Genomic DNA, 22846 nt, shown 5'->3' with positions numbered 1-22846 from the left:
AAATCATGCTGGAATATCATGTCCATCATTGTAGCTGTCAATAAAGCAAAAGGGGACATATGAAATACTAAGATTAAAATTAATGTATTTTTGTCATGCACACTGGTATGCTGATAATATAATTTTCAATGACATTACATTATGTATTAAGTATCATTATGTGTTTTCAAGAGTGTTCTCAAGCTCTGTATTTATCTTTGCAAACAAAAAGAGAGATCCCCAATGGTCATTTTCTCCTGCTGCAAAACTACTGTTAATATGTGGGAGGAAGTACAATATTCTTTGCTAAATTAACTTCTCTTACCTACTATTCAACAACACAAGTACAATATCATATTTCACAGTGTGTACAGTTACACAGACGGCGACAGAGAAAAACCTTTTCACTTGCAGCTGAAATTACAACATTTGTTTTGTTCCTAATGATTACCGTCAGCCTTCATATTTTGCTTCATTGCCACTTCCCAATTTATATTTACACTAAGTGATTTAAAAAGAAAATTTGAAATTCATATGCAACCTTTCACTGCAACCAAATATGAAAATCCTGTCATCATTTACTCGCCTTCAAATTGTTCCAAACCTGTATTAATTTCTTTCTAGTTTAGAGCAAAAGAAGATATATTGAAGAATGCAAGTAACCAAACAGCTGCTGGTTGCCACTGACTTCCATAGTATAGAATAAATGATGACAAGATTTTTATTTTTGGGTATATTATCCCTTTAAACTGTTATGCAGACAAAATTATTTGAAATGAATATTTGTACGTAAATTGAAGTGCACAAAATAGAAGCATTTTTCACAAGGCACTCTCACGCTCTTCCTGTTTATTTACCTTGAAAGTAACACAGGTAAACCAGTATGCGTGATCTACTTAATCAGCCAAGCCATCAGAAACACTGAAAACAGGCAAAGCTTTAAGCAGGCAGCTCCAGCAGTGTCTAATGTCACCTCTCGTGATAAAGTGCCTGTGCGTGACTGCAGCGCTCAACTCAACGCCCCATGGCCATTTCTCCTGTAGTCTGTTTCCTCCAGAAGTTGACTGTTCTGACTGAGTGCAGAAGATAAGCCAAACTCAAGCCAAACTTGTTTTCCAATGTACACACAGCTGTGACAAAACTACTGCAGTCAGTGCAGTTACTGAGTGCAAAGTATTGCACATTTTCCTGAGCTGTTATGTCATGATATCAGTTTATATAATCACTGGCCTGCCCTAAACAGCAGTTGTCAATAGACATTTTTATACTGTACTGTTTTTTTTCAATCAGAAATGTGCAGGATTTAGAACTGTGAATGTGTCTAATAAGAAAGATGTCAGGTTTTTCCTGTTCCTACTGGTTAGAAGATGAAGTCATCATTACTTCACTCAAAAACTCAAATATGTGCAACCAGAATGACTTCAATGACAAGGCACTGTCATGCAAAACGCCTCTGATGTAAGTCACATGACAGTTTTTAAAAATACTTTTATCATGTCTGACACATAAAATGCCTAATGTCTAAACATGATTGAGAGCCGAGGGTCATATGTAAATGTATTAAAATGTAAATGTAAATATAATGTATTGAATAAATTAATAATTGATTAATACATTAATAAGTTATATATCTTATTCATATCTTATATATATCTTATATATAATATATATATATCAGATATTCTTCTGGTGTCTCTGTAATGTATGTCTAGCGTTTCACAGGATGCAGTCAAACTGGCACCAGCTTTATATAAAACACATAAAAATTACACCACACAACTTTACAATTACCTGGAAACAACTGGACCACAGCAAAGCATTGCGTGTATGTCAGGCCTGTCTCAGCATGGTCTGGCTCTTTGATGTAGTAAAGAGGCCTTGGGGTCGGGAGTCTGTTCATCACAGGGAGACCACAAGTCCATATTTTACAATTTTAAACGGTGCAGAGGCCATAACTGAAAGAAACAGAAGTACTGAACATATAATGTATCAAATAAAATTAATGTATATCTTGTAATGTTTCAAAAATGAGAAAACTAACAAAGAAGAAACATTTCCTTTACAGTGTTGAAAAAAAAACTTAAAGCAAATATTTGCATATTTTAAGCGTTAAGCAAAAATATCACTAATTACCCAGATTGTTTGGTAACAGATCTTAGTCAGCGCCATATTTAATTTGTTGACTGGAATGAACAGTACAGTGTAGGCTATTCACTGTTGCAGTTTACTCTTGTTTATCAACATACCAATTGTTCAGCAAAGCAACATCTTGAGTTGGCAAAAATTTAGCGATCTATAACCTTTATCCACATTTTTCCTACACCCCATGATGCTTTGCGCAAATTATGGGAGTAACTTCCATGTGCACTGTAAACAATCAGCAAAAGGTTCGCTCTATGAATGCAATAATAAGCATTTTCAAAAATTGGGTACAATGAGGTGACATTGTTTTACTCACCCTTCAACCATCGATCATTAAAAGGAAATTTAAAAGTGTAACAAATTACTTTCAACTTACCATGAATAACTCCTAAAGATCCTCTTTCTATCCACTGCAATATTACGGACATGTTAAATATCATTATAGTAATATGTCTATATTTCCTAACAATTACGTTTTACAGCATCTGTGTGAAAACAAACCTGGAATGAGACATGAGGATTTGAGGAGAAAAATTAAAGATTCTTAGTGCATTCCAGGGAAATATTCATGGTTTATATCCTAAATTAAATCGTGAGAGCAGACCACAAAATGCAGAGTATATGTTGTCTTTTTTCATGTACTTACAGCGGAATACAAAAGAATCGTGAAAATAATCAGGAGGAAAATAATGCAGTGGGCTGAAAAGAGCAATTCTATAGGCTATATATTGTTGTTATATCCCGTCACATTAAAATACCAAACGTAACGTTATTGTCCTGACTTCTGAAAACAGAAAAGGAATGAAAATACAGCCCATTCAGTCAAAATTACGGATAAGGATTATTTGTAGCGCAATCTTATGATTTATTCATGCAGTCAGAGTTGTTTACACTGTTAAAGAGTTGGATTCTCATTCTAAGCATGGACAAAATTACATACAGAAGAATAAGCATACATCACATAATATCAACCACAAAAATAAATAAATAAATAAAGCCATCATCTAAAAATGTCTGTGTTTTGTTGGCATTCGGCGCTCAAGTGCTCGTCACTCTTTAGCTCCGCCCACGGCGCGCCTCCAGGAGCTCGGCTGTTTCCGAGAAAATTGTAAAGCTGTATCTTTCTTTTATAAATATGATAAAACTAAAGACTTTTTGGAGATATGAAGGATGCAGTACTACTCTATAGGTACTCAAGATTAACATGAGATTGGGTGAAACTGTGTGTGTTATGTCCCCTTTAAAACTCAGTAGGCTCGTTATGAAAAAAGTGGATACGGCGCATGCCGTTGTAAAAACTGTGATCCTCACAGCCTCGTTTTCATCCGCGTTAAATTCAATATGGCGTCTAACCTGATTAAGGTCTGTAAAAGCAAAAATGTTACACGCATATGTAAGTAAGTAAGTAAATAAATAAGTGTGTAGAGGTGTGGCGTGTGTCAAGCTTGGCGACAGATTCGATTTTTTGATAGAGGCCTTGTTTTTTTATTTTTCCCCCTACTGTTATAAAAATAATGTGATCCTCACAGCCTCGTTTCCATCCGCGTTAAATTCAATATGGCGTCTAACCTGATTAAGGTCTGTAAAAGCAAAAATGTTACACGCATATGTAAGTAAGTAAGTACATAAATAAGTGTGTAGAGGTGTGGCGTGTGTCAAGCTTGGAGACAGATTCGATTTTTTGATAGAGGCCTTGTTTTTTTATTTTTCACCCTACTGTTATAAAAATAAAAATCAATGAAACTACACTATCCTTAACCCGTAAAAACGTCAAACAAAAACGAGCAAAAACAAAACGCTCATGTCACTCACTGCCACGTCGACAGTAGGCTACGCAATATTTTAATAACAATAATAATTAAACATTATAAAACTACAATAATAATAATAATAATATTAATTTATTATTATTATTATTATTATAAAACTACAATATTTGCGTATTGCGTATACAGCAGCCTCTCTTTTATCAATTGCGTATGTAGGCCTATCAGTTTCCCTAATTTTAAAGCATAGTGAATGAAAAGCAATTAATAGTCAAGCATAGCCTACATGTGAACACATTATACACTTTAAAAAGCATCTCTTCATGCAACTTAAGTTCGTTGAGACAAATAGCTTTGATGACTTCTATTTTTAAATCAATGTGTAAATCAATTTAAATCCAATGTGTAAAATAATGATCAGTAATAAAAAGTCAGTATTTGTGCACATATAGCCAATTGTTGATGTACATGCACAGTGTCTTTAAAAAAATTACTGTTATTTTATTCTTTATAATATAATGTATAATATGTAATATAATATATAATTTGAGCTTGTTTTAAGTCTCGGTTGCTGTAAAGAGTCAGTCTTCCTCTGACAAGTAATTTGAAAACGGGACGTGATCTGCGCAGAAGTGCTCGTGCGCTGTCCGTGGTACTGAACACACGAGAAGCCGCTGCTTTCAGTCGGCGTTCTTACTTTTTATAAGAATTTCGTTTTTTTATTAATATGCATGTGTTTTTATAACCTTTTTACATTTTGTTAGTTAAATTAACTATAATAATATTTTAAATTTATTTTAATATAGGCCTACGTGTTAAACAGACTTCCAAATAGCCTCAAAAAGTGTATCAATTATGAAGCGAATTTTTAAAAAGACTCACTCGGAACACATAACTGAGCTATTTACCTGTTTAAGCACAATTTGAAATTGTGCATCATCTTTGTGAAAACAGTGGATCGTGACCATCATGATGTTTCAAACATTGTGACATTTAGTCCTTCTGTAGGAAAAATACAAATGTATATATTTTTTGTTGTTGTTGTTGTTGGACAACGACATGCTTTTTAAATTATAACTGCATTTAATAATGAATTATATTTCCAATAAGAAGATAAAATTGTATCTATACTTACATTTGTAACATTTCGGCATCCCAAGTATAGGGCCTAGCCTTTGACTGCAAATACAAAATACGAACGACAAAAATTGCAGAATTAAAAGCGAATGAATTCAGGACTTCATTTCGCTTTTATTAATTAATGCGAGTGTCACATATTATAATTTAGTGCTAGAAGATAAAATTGTATCTATACTTACATTTGTAACATTTCGGCATCCCAAGTATAGGGCCTAGCCTTTGACTGCAAATACAAAATACGAACGACAAAAATTGCAGAATTAAAAACGAATGAATTCAGGACTTCATTTCGCTTTTATTAATTAATGCGAGTGTACATATTATAATTTAGTGCTGGTTGGGAATGGGGTCCTCCTAGTGGCAACAGGTGAAAACAACGAAAGAGGAAAATACTATCAAAAAATCTCCATCATTACACAATTTTCCGTCACATGTTAGCTTATCTATTTTATTTTCCACAATGGTGAAGCATAACGGAAATATGGGCTATTATTTTCCTGTCAAACATTAGTTCCTTATGAAAGGTAAGGTTTGATCCATTGTCTCATGCATCACATGATCTGTTCTCACGCACATATCTGAAGTTGGAAATACAAAACATAACCGTTTTGAGTCAAGCAAAAAATGCTGTTCATGAGTAATAGGCATCATATGACAGATCCTTTACTGTATAACTCTTTTGTTCTGTTTCTATTTGCTGCATGGACCTATTTATTAAAATGAGGACGAATTAATTTATATATTAAAGGATATAAGTAGCCTACATATATGATATCAACCAGGTATCTGCAACTGTATGAGGTAATCTGTTTATATGGAGAAAATCAAAATAAAGTGAGGGAAACTATGTATATATTATTACTAATCCCCTTTCACTGGACAACTTTAAACTATTAAACACACTTTGAACAATATTTTACATTACCAAATAAACGTTTTGCATTGTAAATAATAAATATATAACATTTTTTCCACAGACAGATGACATAGATATGACATGCGATCACATATATCCTATACAACAGTAGAAGTCACGCGTTCAGAGAGAGAGAGAGAGAGAGAAGTGTGTAAAGGAGGAGACTCTCAGTAGTGTTATTTAGTCGTGGATACATTCTTGGATGAATGCACCTTAGACCGACCATCACTTATGCTCTGATTTCATATGAATCAGTCAGACACGCCGCGAGCGCTGGAAACTTCAACCCTGAGATCTGATGCTCAACAGGTTAATTGAGTTTGATCACTTCAAGAGTTGATCTGCACTGATTGTGAGGCTTGCAGATACATCGATGATGGATTTCCTGGCGGTTCTGGGCGATTTCATTCAGCTGTTCGCGCGGAGTGTTTTACTGTCGCTGCTGGTGTGTTTAACGCTCATGCTCTGGCGTCGTTCCGGTCGGCGGCAGCTACCGGGTCCGTTCTCTTGGCCGGTCATCGGTAACGCCGCTCAGCTCGGTACCTCACCTCACTTTTACTTCACCCGGATGGCTCAGAAATACGGCGACGTGTTTCAGATCAAGCTGGGCAACCGAAACGTGGTGGTTCTGAACGGAGACGCAATTAAAGAGGCGCTAATTAAAAAAGCTGTCGATTTCGCCGGCAGACCCGATTTCGCTTCGTTCCGGGTCGTGTCCAATGGGAAAAGCATGGCGTTCGGTAACTACAGCCAGTGGTGGAAACTGCATCGGAAGATCGCGCACAGCACCGTGAGAAACTTCTCCACAGCCAACATCCACACCAAGCAGACGTTTGAGAAGCACATCGTGTGCGAGATCGGAGAGCTCATCCGCTTGTTTCTGAATAAAACCCGCGAGCAGCAGTACTTCGAGCCTCACCGGTATTTGGTGGTGTCGGTGGCGAACACAATGAGCGCCGTTTGCTTCGGGAACCGGTATTCGTATGATGATGAGGAATTCCAGCAGGTGGTGGGCAGAAATGATCAATTCACTAAGACAGTCGGAGCTGGAAGCATCGTGGATGTGATGCCTTGGCTGCAGTACTTCCCAAACCCAATCAAAACGCTCTTTGACCAGTTTAACGCGCTCAACAAGGAGTTTAACGAGTTCATTTATTCCAAAGTGGCGGAGCACCGCAAGACTCTTTTACTGAGCCTCGTCCGTGACATGACTGACGCGTTCATCGTTGCTCTGGATAAAGGGCTGTCAGGGGCACCGGGGGTCTTTCTGGATAAAGAATACGTGCCACCGACCATCGCGGACATTTTTGGGGCCAGTCAAGACACTCTATCTACGGCTCTACAGTGGATCATTCTGTTACTAGTCAGGTAATGCGTTTTGTCCACCATAAATTTACATCTTAGGGGGTGACGTCATTTACTCACCCTCAAGTCGTTCGAATGATTATTTCATTTTAATACACTAGAAGTGGATCAAAACCTTTCATCAAGTTGCCCTAAAACCCAAAATGCGTTCTTGTCTTAGGAAAACGCTGCTCATTGGTCCATGATTTATACTGTGAAGGGGAGGGTGGTTAAGCATATCAAATTTACAGTCTAACTGTAAAACAGACCAATAATAATGATGACTCATTTTACACTGAGGGGCATATCCTTAATTGTATGCTCTCTAGAATAATTACGCTTTTATGTTTTCTTTTTTTTTTTTTTTTTTTTTTTTTGAACACCATAAATCAGCACTTTCATCGCATGAAAAAGAGCCGCTGCAATACATCATCTTTTGTGTTGCCCAGAAGAAAGTAAATATATGGGTTTGGAATGACATGAAGATGAGCGAATGATGCCAGCATTGTAATTTCTTTGCACTTTTAGTGTGCAATGCGGCAACTCTGAGATTGTCCGCAAGAGATGGACGGATCTCAATAACACCAAAGAGCTCTCATGTGTTATGTAACTCTTCCGTGCAGGTATTAGCAGCAACTAATGAGGGCAGGTTCCAGCAACACAAAATGAAATCTGACCCACTAAAACTTTTAAACGTAGGCCACTCTGTGAAACTCAAACACAATAACTGCTTCATGTAGGCTACTAGCACAGATGAGATAAGGTTTATTTATAAATAGAAGTTATGTGGAATACAATTTCATTGAAATCATCAACCAAATTGAATAATGTTGTTTAGTCTGCCTATTTGCAATATCCATTTTCAGGTCAATCCTTGATGATTGGGTAAACTCAGAAAGTTGAAAATGTTGGTCTTCACTTACATACTTGCAGGTATCCAGAAGTCCAGAAACGTCTTCAGGAGGACGTCGACAAAGTAGCGGATCGCAATCGTCTTCCAACCATCGCAGACCAGCCTCATCTTCCATACGTCATGGCTTTCATCTACGAAGTCATGCGATTCACCTCGTTCGTCCCTGTAACGATTCCCCACAGCACGACCACGGACACGTCCATCAACGGTTATCCCATCCCTAAAGATACCATCATTTTTGTCAACCAGTGGTCTTTGAACCACGACCCGACCAAATGGGACCAACCAGAGGTATTCAACCCACAGCGCTTCCTGGATGAGGATGGAGCTCTCAATAAAGACTTAACCACCAACGTGCTGATCTTCTCCGTGGGGAAGCGTAGATGCATTGGAGAAGACCTTTCCAAGATCCAGCTTTTCCTCTTCACCTCCTTGCTGGTCCATCAGTGTAGTTTTATAGCAGAAGCTACTCCCAGCATGGACTATCTGTATGGGCTCACGCTTAAACCCAGATCCTTTAAAGTGTCTGTCACACTCCGTGACACCACAGAACTGCTTGAGAGTTTGGTAGGAACGTCTCAGATTTCTACACAAAAGAGACAGAGACCTCAAGTTTGAAGGGAAATCAAAGCATGCAACTTAAATACTTTGCCAAATGAAGGTGGCTAAGAAAACAAACACTGAAGAATCTCTCATATCTGCATTATAGCAATACATTTATAGACGTAAAACTCAGGCAAAAACTTTTTTTGTTGGCTCAGAATGAGCTACGGCAATAAAAACACACCCATTCATTACTGTAACTACATGATGCACTGATTTATGGTATATTATGCAAGAGTAGCAAAGCAGAAGCTACACAAAAGGACACAGCATGGTTTATTCAGACAAATACTAGTTGGTTTCTAAGAGTACTGAGACATCTACATGCATAGCATTATTCAGTCGAGAAGTTTGTGTTACTAATTCTACTTCTTCTAGCTAGCAGATATACATTTAGACTCAGTTATAGATGATTTGCCCTCATCATGCTTCAATCTTTTAATGCCAACATTTTTTATTAAGTGGTTTAAAGTCAACGTGAAACACTGTTCACAACCCATTTTACTTCCATGACATATTTCCGAATGAAACAAGATATTCGATGAGAAAAAACTGTGGTGCAGTAATTGATTTTATCTATTTGAAACTGACTGGATCATGAAAAATCATTAAGTCATTACATTTTGATCAAAGATTACAGACGAAATAATTAACTTGGACTAATATGCAACACTTAATCAACAATAAATTGGGTTGATTACATTTCATGTTGACTTTAACACATTTACAGTAGGTATTATTTTAAATGACTGCATTGAGCTTAAAGTACGTTTTTTTGTTCAGTTCTTGCTTAGGGTACTTTAGCTCAAATTAGCCTTATGCTGAATTTTTAACCTCCCTATATAGTTCATAAAATCAGATATGTGTACAGTATAATCTTACAGCACTTTATTGTTCTTGAGGAGAACTGGCCCCCCGACTGAGCCTGGTTTCTCCCAAGCCTTTTTTTCTCCATTCTGTCACCGATGGAGTTTTGGTTCCTTGCCGCTGTCGCCTCTGGCTTGCTTAGTTGGGGACACTTAATTTCCAGCGATATCGTTGACTTGATTGCAAAGATACTATTTAATCTGAACTGAGCTGTATGATGACATCACTGAATTCAATGATGAACTGCCTTTAACTGAAAAATGAGTGTTTACTATTGTCACTTTGCATTATTGACACACTATTTTCCTAATTAATGCTGTACAGTTGCTTTGACACAATCTGTATTGTTAAAAGCGCTATATAAATAAAGGTGACTTGACTTGATAATATTTCCCGATTCTTACTACAGCATTGTTGAAGTCTGTGCCTTATTAGAGACTTCTTAGCATTAATCTATAATTAAAATAAACATAGGCGGGTTTAACACAGTTCACTTCCATTGTGTTCCCGCAACATCCTTCCCAATCAAATCTTGTCTGGAGATCCTCACAGTGGGTCAAAGGAAGTCTCCAGTGAAACTATTCTGAACATCTATGTTTATTATAAGTTGAATGTGATATTTCCTATCTGGCACATGATGTTGTGTAGGCGAAAGGAAATACATTTTGTGTCCCTCTGGTCCCTTCTAGTTAGGGGAATCCTGAAGGGGAAATTCAGGGTTTGTTAACTAACATGTAGAAAATGTTACGATTACAAATTTTTGCTCATTTCTAACTGCTGCAATATATTTTTGAACTGTAATAGCGATATTTGATCTGCTGGAATACATTTTTAGACCGTAATAGCACTTGTTAATAGACTGCTGGCCTGTATTAAATCTGCTATATTTTATATGCAAAAGATTGATATGTAAGTTTGATATGTAGTTCCTATTATGTGATACCAACATGTAATATTATATTTTTCTACTTCATATAAGCTCTGACATTTGGCTGCTCTGTGAATTCTAAACTGCATTCAGTTTACAATTTTTGTAATTAAATTTAGTGGCTTATATAATATATATAATATTTAATATATAATAATATATACGTGACGTAATGACGCAGTGCCATGCTCGAATTTCCCGCGAAAACCTGCCCGTACCACTCAAATTAGAAAACGTTATTATAAGCTGACCGTTGTGAATCGGGCTAAAGTAAGGCGATAGTTTTGAACATTGGCTGGTTATGTACTTGCTCAAATATTTATTTCGGATCATTTTTAACCAAAAAAACTTACGGACTGCAGCTTTAACAGTTCTCAGAAATCATGTTATTTTTATTGTGCATTCTAATTAATCTCAATCAAACTGCAGTTGGGTTATTTTGACTAAGTTAAAAAATAACTAAAAAAACAGCTAACACACACAATAAAAACATGATAACATTATAAAAAACAGGATTTTTGAAAATGAAAAAAACGGAGTTATCTGTTTTTGCAAATAAACTCTTCATATATATATATGTGTGTGTGTGTGTGTGTGTGTGTGTGTGTGTGTGTAGTGTATGTATACATATATGTACATATATATATATATATATACACACACACACAGTTGTGCTCATAATATATATACATATACATATATATATATATATATATATATATATAAACACTAAATAAATGTATAAGTAAAAAAATATATCATTACTCCAGCTTTTATGATAATAAATGCAGTATAATATTGCAGTCACTTGTAATCAAATTAGTTTTGGCAGTGTTTTCATCCTCCTGCAACACCTAGACACAATGTGATTATGTAAAACAAAACTTCTCATTTGTTGTATTCAAACAGGTTGCCCTTAAAATGGTGGCAAGTAAAAATAACCATTCTAAATTTATTGCACACATTATATCTGCACGCAGCCACTCAATTGGGCATTTTAAATAGAAGGAAAGTGTGTAGGATATACCCGTCCCTGCGAAGTGCTTTATCTTGCTTTCCCAGGACATCCTGATCTGATCAAGCCTGAGGATTGTAGCCAGCCGAGCTCTGAGTGCGTGACAAGTCCAGATAAAGCCAACTGATTACTGATACGCCAGCAGCCGCCTGCTCCCCTTCCAGGCCCTGCTGAAGAAAAGAAAACACGCTTCACTATTGTTGGATTAACGGTACACTCTCTGAAAAAAAGCTATAAAGCTGTCACTGGGATTGCACCCCAAGATACAAATGTTAAAAGGTATGTTTGCACCTTATTTAACTCTAAATAGTACCAATTAATACCTTGTGAAAGTATACCACCCCAGTGACAGGTTTGTGTACCTTTTTTCTAAAATTGTACGATTGTCGCAGAAATTTTTTCACCAAGGAGATGAGGGAGTCACTGCATCCTTAAAAAAAGCCAGATGACAAAATAATCAGCAGTAATAAAAACTATGTAATGAAATATGTAATGCTTAAATCACTTGGCTTTCTTGATGTGACACTAAGTTTTCTTTTTCAGTAATTGTCATGTTTGGGGTCAATTTTTTTCCGTCTTAATTTAAGTTCTGAATGCCATTCCCATTCATCAAATAATTCATTAAAAAAATGATCAGTTTTCATAAAATATTAATCAGCAATTCAACATGTTCAACATTGATAAAAAATATTCTAAATCAGGTTTTATTGTTATATTTTCAGTTTTCTTTTTAATTTTAGTTTCCTTTTTAGTTATTTTGTTGTGTTTTTGCCATTTGAATTATTACTTTTTAATATTACTATTTTTAATTATTTTGATTTAAGTTTTAGTTTCATCTCAAGTTTTATTTTTTATTTATTGGAAATAAATTAAGGAAACACTGGAAATAAAAATAATTGCATAAATTGCTAAGGCAATATTTATTTATATTGCTTGCTATGCTTTCAGTTCTACAAGTCTTCATTAAGATCAAATCTAGAAGAGACCTCCAGGAATCCAGGTCATGTCCTGCGGGCATTATTTCTGTGCTGTATGAGAGAACAGACTTGCATACATTAGGTAATGAGACACTATAAGATGGTTTTCAGTTCTTGAGGATGAACAGTTGTCCTGTTATAAGATACTTCCACACACAGAGGTGTAAAATGTACAGAGAAATTACAATGAAATTAAATTAAAGTAAGGATACCATATGAACCTTTACCCTCTTTATCTGTGCTGTGATGACAAATTATGCCTCTTCGACAAACCTCTTTCTACCTTTCAAAAGTCTGGGGTCTGTATGTTTTGCATACTTTTATTCAGCAAGGATGCATTCAATAAATTAAACCGACTTTAAAGACATGTATCATGTTACAAAAAAAATCATATTTCAAATAAATGCTGTTCTTGTGAACTTTGTATTGATCAAATAATCCTGAAAAAAAAAATGTATCACAGTTACAACTATTTTGAACATTGATAATAAGAATTATTTCGTGAGTAGCAAATCAGCAGATTAGATTGATTTCTGAAGGATCATGAAATAACCATCAAACACAGTTTCCTAATACTAAATATTACTATTATTTATATAAAATATTATTTATTGAACAATATTTAATAAACAACAACAGCCATCATAAAAGTTGCTAGGCAATTCAGTCAAAAGTACAAAGGCAGCGCTCTGATATACAGCATTGAAGTTACATAAACATGATGAGATATTGCCAAAACTATTTGTTCTGGACCAAATAATAGATTAATGAGACCAATGACTGCCTGTTAGATTTACTCAAAACTAAATATATCTCATGTTTAGCCACTATAGAGACATCAGAGCCAGAGGTAAATTCCAGAAGATCTGGCCGAGGTGAGGCTGCTCTCGGTGGGTTCATGATCGCTGAACGGCCGCTGACACCCGGGAGCTCACATCTCCGAAAACGTCGAAGCAAATTTTCAAATAGATGTTATCTTTATTAACAAACCGCGTATTTGAAGTCCAAACAAGTACATTCTCGACTAAAAAACTCTTAAAACTATATTGACACAGAAAAACAGTATTATTCTTAAATTATAGTGGATTTGACACTCACTTTGAGAAATACGGCAAGCGGAGTGATACATGATACAAACGGTAAAGTGGTTGGAGGCAAGTATACCCGGCTGCAGCCTGCAAAATGGGGCAGGGCTGCACCTGGGGCAGAGCTACATGCATCACCCCACCCACAAATGGGTTAATTGGCTTATGACAAGTAATGAGCTCTGTTATCACTCTAACATCGCACTCTTATCAGCCAATCAGATTCGAGGACCAGACAGAACTGTTGTATAATTGTAAACATCATACTTTTTTTCACTTATTTTTAGTTAATGTCATTAAACTAGCGAGCTAATCCAGTAGCAGTCACGTAAACATGGCTGAAGATGCGAAAAGCGAGGAACAGATAAACCGATTCAACTGATTGAGTCATTTATGCAATCTCCAAGTAAGACAATCTCTGGATACAAATGGCGAAACGGTTATTACTAGAATATCACACCTCTGGAAAAGGCTCTCAGCCAATCAGAAATGAAGGAACAGAAAAAAAACTGTTTTATAAATTGCAATAATATTTTTGCAATATTACTGATTTGCTTTATTTTTGATCAAATAAATGGAGCCTTAGCGGGCATAAGAGACTTCTTTCAAAAACATAAAAAAATCTTACTGACCCCAAACTTTTGAACAGTAGTGTTAATATAACTGCAAAAAGTAAGAAACGATAATAACGAAACTAATAACCAAAAAGCATTATGAATAAATGTAGACCACCTCAGGTACCTTTGGTTACATGATGTCAATCCACATAAAACATGTCGGTACAGAAGAGTCTCTGATCGGAAGCTGTTTGCTGCTGAAGACATGCTGTGGTTCTGATGTAAGGAAAGGCAGATGTCCAGACATGTAAAGGTTATTTCTGTTATGGGTGTTAAGTCCATATGAGTGCCCTGTAATATCATTGCTTGACACCTGAAAATCAGCCCTTCCATGTCTTCCTTGAATTCCCTATATGGTTGGCTTCTTTCTGGACAAGAGTATACAGGCATATTACTGACTGAAAACTATCGGACCTACATTTATGAAGTTAAAAGTGAAGTGTATAAATTCTATGCCACTAAACAGAATTGCGTAAATAAAAATAGTAGTAGACTACAGTGCCACTAAAGCTGCAGAAATAAGGACTTCGCTTTTAACACTGAAAGAAAGAAACATGAAACAGTTAGCAATTATGCCTCACCTATAGCATAAAAAAAATGATCTATGATCAACGTACAACACACAGACGGAATTCACCTTATTGTATATTGTATTGAGCAGCAGAGATGAAGTGATGATCTTCATATGCACCATTACAATCTCAGTAATCACCAATAATCTAAAAGGTAGCATACAGAGAGCAAGTGCCATCATGTCAACATAAAAATGCTTACATTCATAATGCTGGATACCAACAAATGATATTAAAACAATTTTAGCAATACCATGAGGGAAAAAATTACATTAGACTTGCATGTTCCCCATAGTTTCTCTGGGATTTAGAAATCATCTTTGGTCAAAAAATAATTTCTAGGGATTAAAATCTACACAAGTCATTTGAGTTATTAAATTGAACTACAAAAATATAACAGTCCACGGAGAGAATGTGATTAACAAGATTAAATCCAGATGAAGTTGTTCAGGTGTTCTTAATAAAAATGGCAAAAGACTGCATTTCGGGTGGATCGTGCTATGAAAGGTTAAACATTTTTGACAGGTTTTCATTTTTGCAATTTCATATCAGCAGCTTTTTTGGAAGAACTTACCATTAAATGTGCCAAAGTTCTTCTAAAGGTTTGTTTCAGACACTTTTCAGGAGGTTTATAGGTTTATAGTCATACTGTGTTGTAAGTTATGTCTATGAAATAATCATTAATAATTTTGGATTAACAAAAACAAATAAATTCTAATTAGAAAGTACCATAAACATGCCCCTAAAAGGCACACAAAAACAAATGGAACTGTCAACGCATGCTTTTAATGCCAACCGGACTGATCTTTCTTGCTTCAGTATTGGTCAGAATTAGTCACAATTGCACCAGACTTCATGCTAATAGTCAGATTTACTAGAGAGTAGATGAGTTTGTTCTTTATCAGATTTTGAGAAATTATAGCATTAGATGACCTGCTCACCAAAGGATCCTTTGCAGTGAATGGGCGCCGTCAGAATGTATGTCTTATGAAGTGAAAAGCTGCATGTTGGTAAGTAACAAATCCATCAAGACGTTTTTAACTTCAAACTGTCATTTATTGCTAAAATAATAGTCCTCTATCCGTAATATTGCTTTTTCCAATGAAAAAGTAATCTCATCTGAATCAGGAGAGAACAGTGCGTGTACTTTGATTTGAGAGGACAACAGGGGATGGACTTTTTCACTGGAGGAAGCGTTATTTTGAATGATACTCAAAATGATGGTACAGTTAAAGTGTCTTGATGGATTTGTTTCTTACAAACTTGCAGTTTTTGACTGATGGACTGGAATAGTGTTGTTTACTTGTTGATTATTGTGATGTTTTTATCAGCTGTTTGGACTCATTCTGACGGCACCCATTCACTGCAGAGGATCCACTGGTGAGCAAGTGATGTAATGCTAAATTTATCCAAATCTGTTTTTAAATGAAGAAACAAACTCATCTACATCTTGGATGCCCCAAGGGCGAGTAGATTTTCAGCAAAATTTCATTTTTGAGTGTAATTCATTCTAAATTAATTTCAACAGCAACCACTGATGGTCACTGTGGTTTCAATAGGTGACAGCCACGCTGTGTATTGCAACTATTATGATGTCTAAAATGTTCTGTGGGGGGAAAAAAAAGAGACAAAAAAATTAAATAGAAACTGTCCTGCAAAACACATACAGTATTTTGTGCATAAACTAAAAATAAACAATATATTGCTGCTGGTCTCCCCTTTTTTAGAGGAATAACGTGGCCTGGCCAACATTAGTAGCTCATATGTTGGTTTGTGGGTAAACGGCTACAGTCCAGTCACAGTCGAGTTCAAAGAGACAGAACACAAAGACAGACAGCTTTTGTAGGAGACTTGTTAAAGTGATGCAACAAAAGAGTCCAATTCCTTCTGTGCCTCCTCATCCTTTAAAGAAAACACACACACAAACAAAGAATTACAAAGGCAAGAGACTCAAAACTACAAAAAAAATCTGATTCATCAGAATAAGAAAACACCTCTTTAGTCTGAATGTTCATTGCAGAGGCAGCGTCACACATCTGTTGGGCTTGACTCCTTTGACCCAAGTCTTTGTAACACTGACAAGAGAAAAGTGATATAGGCGCAGTTACAGTAACACATTACAATGTTCTCAATGTTCCTTAAAGGCTTTACTGGCTCAGTTTCAAAATCTAGTGCAGTGCCCAAGTAGACAGTAGAAGTGTGTTGCATACTTATGTAAGATTTAAAAAAAATGCATTCACTGAAGTTGGTGGAAGACATTAGAGAAATGTCAATTACATACAGTACGACCATTCAAAAGTTAAGATTTTTCAACGTTTTTTGAAAGAAGTCTCTTAATCTCACCAATGCTACATTAATTTGATAAAAATACACTAAAACAGTGATCATTTTAAATATTATTACGATTTAACTGCTTTCTATTTGAATATATTTTAAATTGTTTTTTAATGTTGAAAACAGCTGTGCGCCTTGTGGGAACCATGAAACATTTCCACAAGCTTTTACAAGATTCTATGATGAATAAAAGTTGAAATGTGCCCTTAATGCATCCTTGCTGAAAAAAATTATTTCCAGTAAATAAATAAAATAAAATAATTACTGACCCCAAATTTTTTAACTGCAGTGTGATTAAAAATAATGAGATAAAAATAGTATTTAGCAAACATTAGCTGAGCGTGCCTGCAAAAATACAGCAACATTTATTATCCCACTTCTGTAAACTTTAAATGTGGATTTGACATGTTATTAAAATGTAACCATTACAAATAATTTGGGAGATTTCAGTTTTTTTTAAGTACATAGCAGGTAACACTTAATTATTAATATTTGTTAAAGGGGTCATATGATGCGATTTCAATTTTTCCTTTCTCTTTGGAGTGTTACAAGCTCTTGGTGCAGGCTTGTTGTTTGTTGTTTCTCCGATCACAAATGCAGACATTGTTTTATGTTTACGCAGCGCGATACGCAACGCGTAAAAAGACAGTATAAGTCATTATAATCCGTAATTATGTCCCCACAATGTTTTTTTTAATGTTTTTGTCTAGTCGCTCCGGCCGGACAGGGCATCACAGTATGGTAAAGGCATAACATTTCCGTCACACGCTTGAGGTATTGGGCCAATCACAACGCACTGGATAGCTGGCCAATCAGAGCACACCTCCCTTTTCAGAATGATGAGCTTTGTTAGAATTGACATGTTTCAGAAAGAAGAGCAACAATAATGTACTGTATATGGAAAATAACATATTTTCTTAACCTTAAACCGCATAAACACATTGCATTACACCAAATACACAAAATAATGTTCTTTTTAGCAACATCAATATACTTAATATAGTATTAAAGACCCCTTTAATATACTTAATTCAGTTATGCTCAGCAAGACTGGATTTATTTGATAAAAAATACAGGAAATACTGTGAAATATTATTACAATTTAAAATAACTGGTGAAACATTTCATATTATTACCAATGTTGATAAAGGTATTTGCAGTTTAATATTTTTTTTTGTGAAAGCCATGATACTTTTTTCAGGATCCTTTGATGAATAGAACATCTAAAAAAAAAAAAGGTATTTATTTGAAATCACTTTTTTTGTTACAGGTAGAACATTCTATATTGGTTAATATTTTATATAGTTAGGATGCTGCTTTGGAAGGTAGCTGTCTATGTAGGTGGTTTTCAGCAAGGCAGCTCACTAGGTTTGGAACAGAGCCAACAAAATTCCCAATGTCATTATTAATCGATATTCAGTTCATTAATAAAATAGTCAAGACCTGAAGTCATTACCTTGGCTAAAAACACATAGTTGAATTTTGAATACTTGGGACTGATCTCTTCTACCTGTAGAATCAAACACAGGACAAACATAGCAAATGCAATCTGTCATTCACAGTCAAACTGAAATTATTTATTGACTATAAATATTGATTGTCTAAACACAGACTGTTTATGTAACAGATCTTTTGCATTTCAGTGAAGTGAAAGTGAAAAAGTGAAGTGACATGTGGTATGAGTCCGACTCTCTAACCATTAGGCCACGACTTCCCCCATTTCAGGTGTAGTTAATTAAATGAGATCATGAAAAACACATCTCTCTTGAAAGAAGGACTGCACTGCTGGCAGGCAAACGTCTAGGGTACATTTTCAAACACTTCGCGTGTTAAATGAGATATTAAAAAATTAACATTGCAGGCAGTAAACCTCCACTCTATAATCAGAGCAATAAATAACACTGTCGACATTTACGAGACTTACACAATCACACAAAATATAAACACTGCAGTAGCCACATATATGAGGTTATGTTTTCGACAAAGTAAACTACAGGGTTCCTACACCTTTTGATAAACAGATTTTTAATGACATTTACATAATTTTTCAGCTATTTATGATTATTGGATGAGGATTTTACAAAGAAAACCCTAGGGTTTTTTCCTCAAATTTCTAGGTTTTCCATAGTTTTCTTTAGATTTAAATTCTTTTTTTTTTTTTAAAGTCTTTCTTTAGTTTTAACATCTTACCCACTATAGCAAAAACAAATAAATAAATAAATAACTTGTATTTTAAATTGCACATCTAATATTTGATATGGCTTCTGGGGTTCCTCTTGGGTGAAAGAAAAACAAAATATTAAAACACATTTTCTTAAAATCAACAAAATCCTGCCGTTGCAAACAAAAACCAAGAGCTAAATATAATTTTTGGAACAACTCTATTATTCATGACAGCACATTTGGTGGTTAGATTTGAGATAAATTACACTGCCAAAAGTATGCAGCCAAAAATCATACACTTATACTACCATTCAGAAGTTTGGGGTTGGTAAGATGTTTTTGGGGAAAAAAGGGTTATTTGTTTTATTTTTTTATACTCACTAAAGCTGGATTTATTTGCTTAAAATACATTAAAAACAGTAAAATTGTGAAACAGTATTACAATTTAAATTAACCACTTTTCTTTTAATATATTAAACATAAAATGCCTTTTATTTATCAATGTTAAACAGTATACTATGATGAATAGAAAGCTCAAAAGCATTTATTTGAATTTGTTTATTTATCAGAATTTTGCAAATGCAAATGTCTTTGCATTTGATGGAAATGTCTTTGACCCATTTAATGCATCATTGCTGAATAAAATCATTAATTTCTAAAAAAAAAAATAATAATAATAATAAAAAATAGTTTTTGAACTGTAGTGTATGTGCACATTTCAATTTAAAACCAAATGCATTTCCAGCTTTCACTCTTTTATGAAAGATTTCCACTAGATGACATTTCTGCATGAACCTCACTTTGTAAATTATAATGCAGTACCATGTATGTTACATTCAACTAAAAAAGCCTAAGGAGATCGTGGCTGTACTGATGCTTGATTTTATGCACCTACTGTACTAGTAATAGGTGTAGCTGCAACATTACTGTGAAGGGGATTTCCACATACTTTTGGCCATGTAGCATGTAAAGCTGGATTCTGTATGAAGGTGGATCACTCAGTAAGTGAATGAAGAGACAATACATTATTTGGTCATAAGCTGTTGGTATATTTCTGTTTTTTTGCACAAAATTAGACTATTTATGATTAATGACGAAGAGCAACTCCCCATGTCTTTCCTTTAATCAGTCGTGCTGTTGTATAACTCTCCAGAATGTTGTGTTGTCTTGGCAGGGTGCAACAAGTCTAAGCACAGACCCCTTAAATAAGAAGTGATGGCTGAGATACAAAGGACAGGAGAACATCAGAGGAGAGAGCAACTTATGTAAAAACACTGAATGTAGGAACACAGGTCAAGCGCTTTCAGAAATGAACAGGGAAATTAACCTCTAAGACAAATCCCTCTACAGCAAGACATAAAAAAATGTCTACCTACAAATTGATGGAAATTTAACAAATAAGCCAAATAAAAATAGGTCATATTTGCTATAAAACCGATTTTAATCTTAAATAACTCATTTTATGATTATAGTCAAAATTTGTTATTTGGTAGCTCTTATCAGCTACCCAAATATTCATTACAAACTTCATATATTTATTCAACTGCTTGGCCTCTAAATAAAGAGGCTCTTTACACAATCAATCACTAGTGTGTCCCAATGATCAAAGGCACGTCTCACCTTGAGAAAGTTCTGCAGGGCATCCTGGACTGTGGCACTGGGTGGCTCTCCAAACAAAGTAGCAGCGATTTTCCTCTCTATCCACGTACATTGTGACACCTGCACACAACATGTTTATGGACAAAGTAAAAAAGAACAAGAACTCCACTTATCAACAAGAGAAATAAATTACAATAATTGTTATCAACAATAAATAAATTAATTAATTAATTAATTAATACAAACAATTTATATTAAAATCATTAAGAAACACATTCAATATATATTCACTGAAAACAAGTCAATTTACTTGAAAATCTAGATTGCATGAGAAAATTAATTTTTGCAAAAAAAAATTACTGAAATAAAAAATGATTTTTTTTGCAGCACTCAGTCAGTCAGAATACAGCAGTCTTTAAACATTTTTGACCAATGAGTTTTCCAAGCCCCAAATTTTATTTATTTATTGTTTATTTTCATCATTACACAGAATGCACTCACTGTAAATATGTATGCTATTGTTCAAAAGTTTGGGGTCAGTAAGAATTCTTTTTTAAAAAGAAATCAGTACTTTGATTTACTAAGGATACATCAAAATTATTATTATTTTTTTTTTGTTTAGAAAAATTTAAAATAATGCTGTTCTTTGAATTTTCTATTCACTAAAGAATCCTGAAAACACACACACAAACAAAGACACAATTTCCACAAAAATATTAAGAAGCGTTCAACATACAGCAAATTAGAATGATTTCTGAATAATTTTGTGTGATACTGTAGACTGGAGTAATGCTTTAATATCCCATCAATAAATTACAACTTTTAAATTATGCTGAAATTGAAAGCAGTTCTTTTAAATTATAATAATATTTCTGTTTTTACTAGACTTATGATTAAATAAATGCAGTCTTGGTGAGCATAAGAGAGACTTTTTTCAAAAACATTAAAAATCTTTTCAACCTCAAACTTTTGAATGGTAGTGTATATTATTCATTATAGAAATGTATATTACATTTTTTTTTTTAATAAAGTTTGGCCTTTCAGACTTTGAAACAAAGAAAAAATAAATTTCTTTGATATTTCCAAGCTTTCCATTAGCGTGGGAACCCTGATTCAGGCTTTAACTATAACACAATGTCATGAATATCCCAAACACACTAATAGCAAACGCTCTGTCACTCACAGCATAACACCAGCGGCCCAGCAAGTAATATGACAGAGGATCTTCAGGTTTCAGCTCAATTGCTTTATCCAGATGATCCTTGAGACATAGAGCAAGAGAAAGGAAGAGAGATAGAGGTTTCTTTCTATGTGGCACGACTTGTCTTTTTTGCTGATCTCTACAGCTGAGATACCGCAAATACTTCTCCTGAACTCGCACGAACACAGAAAAACCCACCACAGGCATCTGTCATTCAGCTCCTCTCTCTCTCTCTGCTAGCTCACCTGCCAGGGCTGTGCAGGTGTGTGGTGTTTGGAAATCTAGCTGACAGCTAACATAAAATGCTACGTGTATCAGAGACTGATCTGCTCTTATGAAATACGTGTGTGTGTGTGTGTGTGTGTGTGTGTGTGTGCGCGCACGCGTGTGGTACCCTCATTCCATTTCCTCTCGTCTCAGATAAGATTATAAACACTAACTCTCACAGAAGCTGATGCTATGCTCCCATCAACACATACAAGCAATGAAATCAACTGAAACGACCTTTTGGCTGAGATCACCATATCATTTACTGCCCTTTAACTCTTCTCTACATGAAGCACAGGAATAAATGTGTAAATAATTAAAAGTGGAAGTAACTACTTCCATATGTTGACATCAGCCTAGCGGTAAACAGTCCATCTGAACTGCTCAAATATTCTGCTGTCTGTATTTAAGCTTTAAA

The 22846-nt window shown here is 35.0% G+C and overlaps 2 protein-coding genes and 2 long non-coding RNA genes across 5 annotated transcripts in view; 2 read left to right on the top strand and 2 right to left on the bottom strand.

The window, feature by feature from the left end:
- Positions 1 to 6067: 6067 nt before the first annotated feature.
- LOC107665613 (cytochrome P450 1B1-like) lies at positions 6068 to 9437 on the top strand. Its single transcript, XM_016456548.1, has 2 exons — positions 6068 to 7311; positions 8221 to 9437. Exons 1-2 carry the CDS (start codon positions 6317 to 6319, stop codon positions 8816 to 8818), a joined length of 1593 nt encoding a protein of 530 aa, XP_016312034.1. The 5' UTR covers positions 6068 to 6316; the 3' UTR covers positions 8819 to 9437.
- A 2019-nt stretch (positions 9438 to 11456) lies between these two features.
- LOC107665612 (uncharacterized) overlaps positions 11457 to 22846 on the top strand; it is a 19412-nt gene continuing 8022 nt past the window's right edge. The window contains exons 1-3 of the long non-coding RNA XR_001631573.1: positions 11457 to 11522; positions 14546 to 14554; positions 18810 to 18812. This is a non-coding gene — a long non-coding RNA (uncharacterized LOC107665612). The remainder of the gene's footprint in view (positions 11523 to 14545; positions 14555 to 18809; positions 18813 to 22846) is intronic.
- On the bottom strand, positions 11632 to 14912 carry LOC107665611 (uncharacterized). Of its 2 annotated transcripts, none has more exons than XR_001631571.1 (3): positions 14417 to 14912; positions 11976 to 12043; positions 11632 to 11783 (listed from the first exon to the last, which is right to left on the bottom strand). It is a non-coding gene; the product is annotated as an uncharacterized LOC107665611 (long non-coding RNA). The 2 variants fall into 2 exon arrangements; XR_001631572.1 differs by having other exon boundaries at positions 11632 to 11780.
- LOC107665610 (regulator of microtubule dynamics protein 2-like) lies at positions 16333 to 22376 on the bottom strand. Its single transcript, XM_016456547.1, has 5 exons — positions 22144 to 22376; positions 20982 to 21080; positions 18655 to 18708; positions 16859 to 16939; positions 16333 to 16766 (listed from the first exon to the last, which is right to left on the bottom strand). The coding sequence occupies exons 1-5, from the start codon at positions 22366 to 22368 to the stop codon at positions 16719 to 16721; spliced, it is 507 nt and encodes a 168-aa protein (XP_016312033.1). The 5' UTR covers positions 22369 to 22376; the 3' UTR covers positions 16333 to 16718.

Source organism: Sinocyclocheilus anshuiensis, unplaced genomic scaffold (genome assembly GCF_001515605.1).
Source record: "Sinocyclocheilus anshuiensis isolate Anshui unplaced genomic scaffold, SAMN03320099.WGS_v1.1 scaffold407, whole genome shotgun sequence".
Classification (NCBI taxonomy): domain Eukaryota; kingdom Metazoa; phylum Chordata; class Actinopteri; order Cypriniformes; family Cyprinidae; genus Sinocyclocheilus; species Sinocyclocheilus anshuiensis.
The sequence above is the reverse complement of the archived record's forward strand: the minus strand, read 5'-3'. Positions and strand labels throughout refer to the sequence as shown.

What these genes read in the sequence shown, in the direction of transcription:
- LOC107665613 (XM_016456548.1), top strand. Translation starts at nt 6,317, where the DNA reads ATGATGGATTTCCTGGCGGTTCTGGGCGATTTCATTCAGCTGTTCGCG. An exon ending in ATCATTCTGTTACTAGTCAG is followed by an intron (nt 7,312 to 8,220) that starts GTAATGCGTTTT and finishes ACATACTTGCAG; the next exon opens with GTATCCAGAAGTCCAGAAAC.
- LOC107665610 (XM_016456547.1), bottom strand. Translation starts at nt 22,368, where the DNA reads ATGCCTGTGGTGGGTTTTTCTGTGTTCGTGCGAGTTCAGGAGAAGTAT. An exon ending in CCCTGCAGAACTTTCTCAAG is followed by an intron (nt 18,709 to 20,981) that starts GTGAGACGTGCC and finishes TTGATTCTACAG; the next exon opens with GTAGAAGAGATCAGTCCCAA. An exon ending in ACTATGTGTTTTTAGCCAAG is followed by an intron (nt 16,940 to 18,654) that starts GTAATGACTTCA and finishes TTCTCTTGTCAG; the next exon opens with TGTTACAAAGACTTGGGTCA.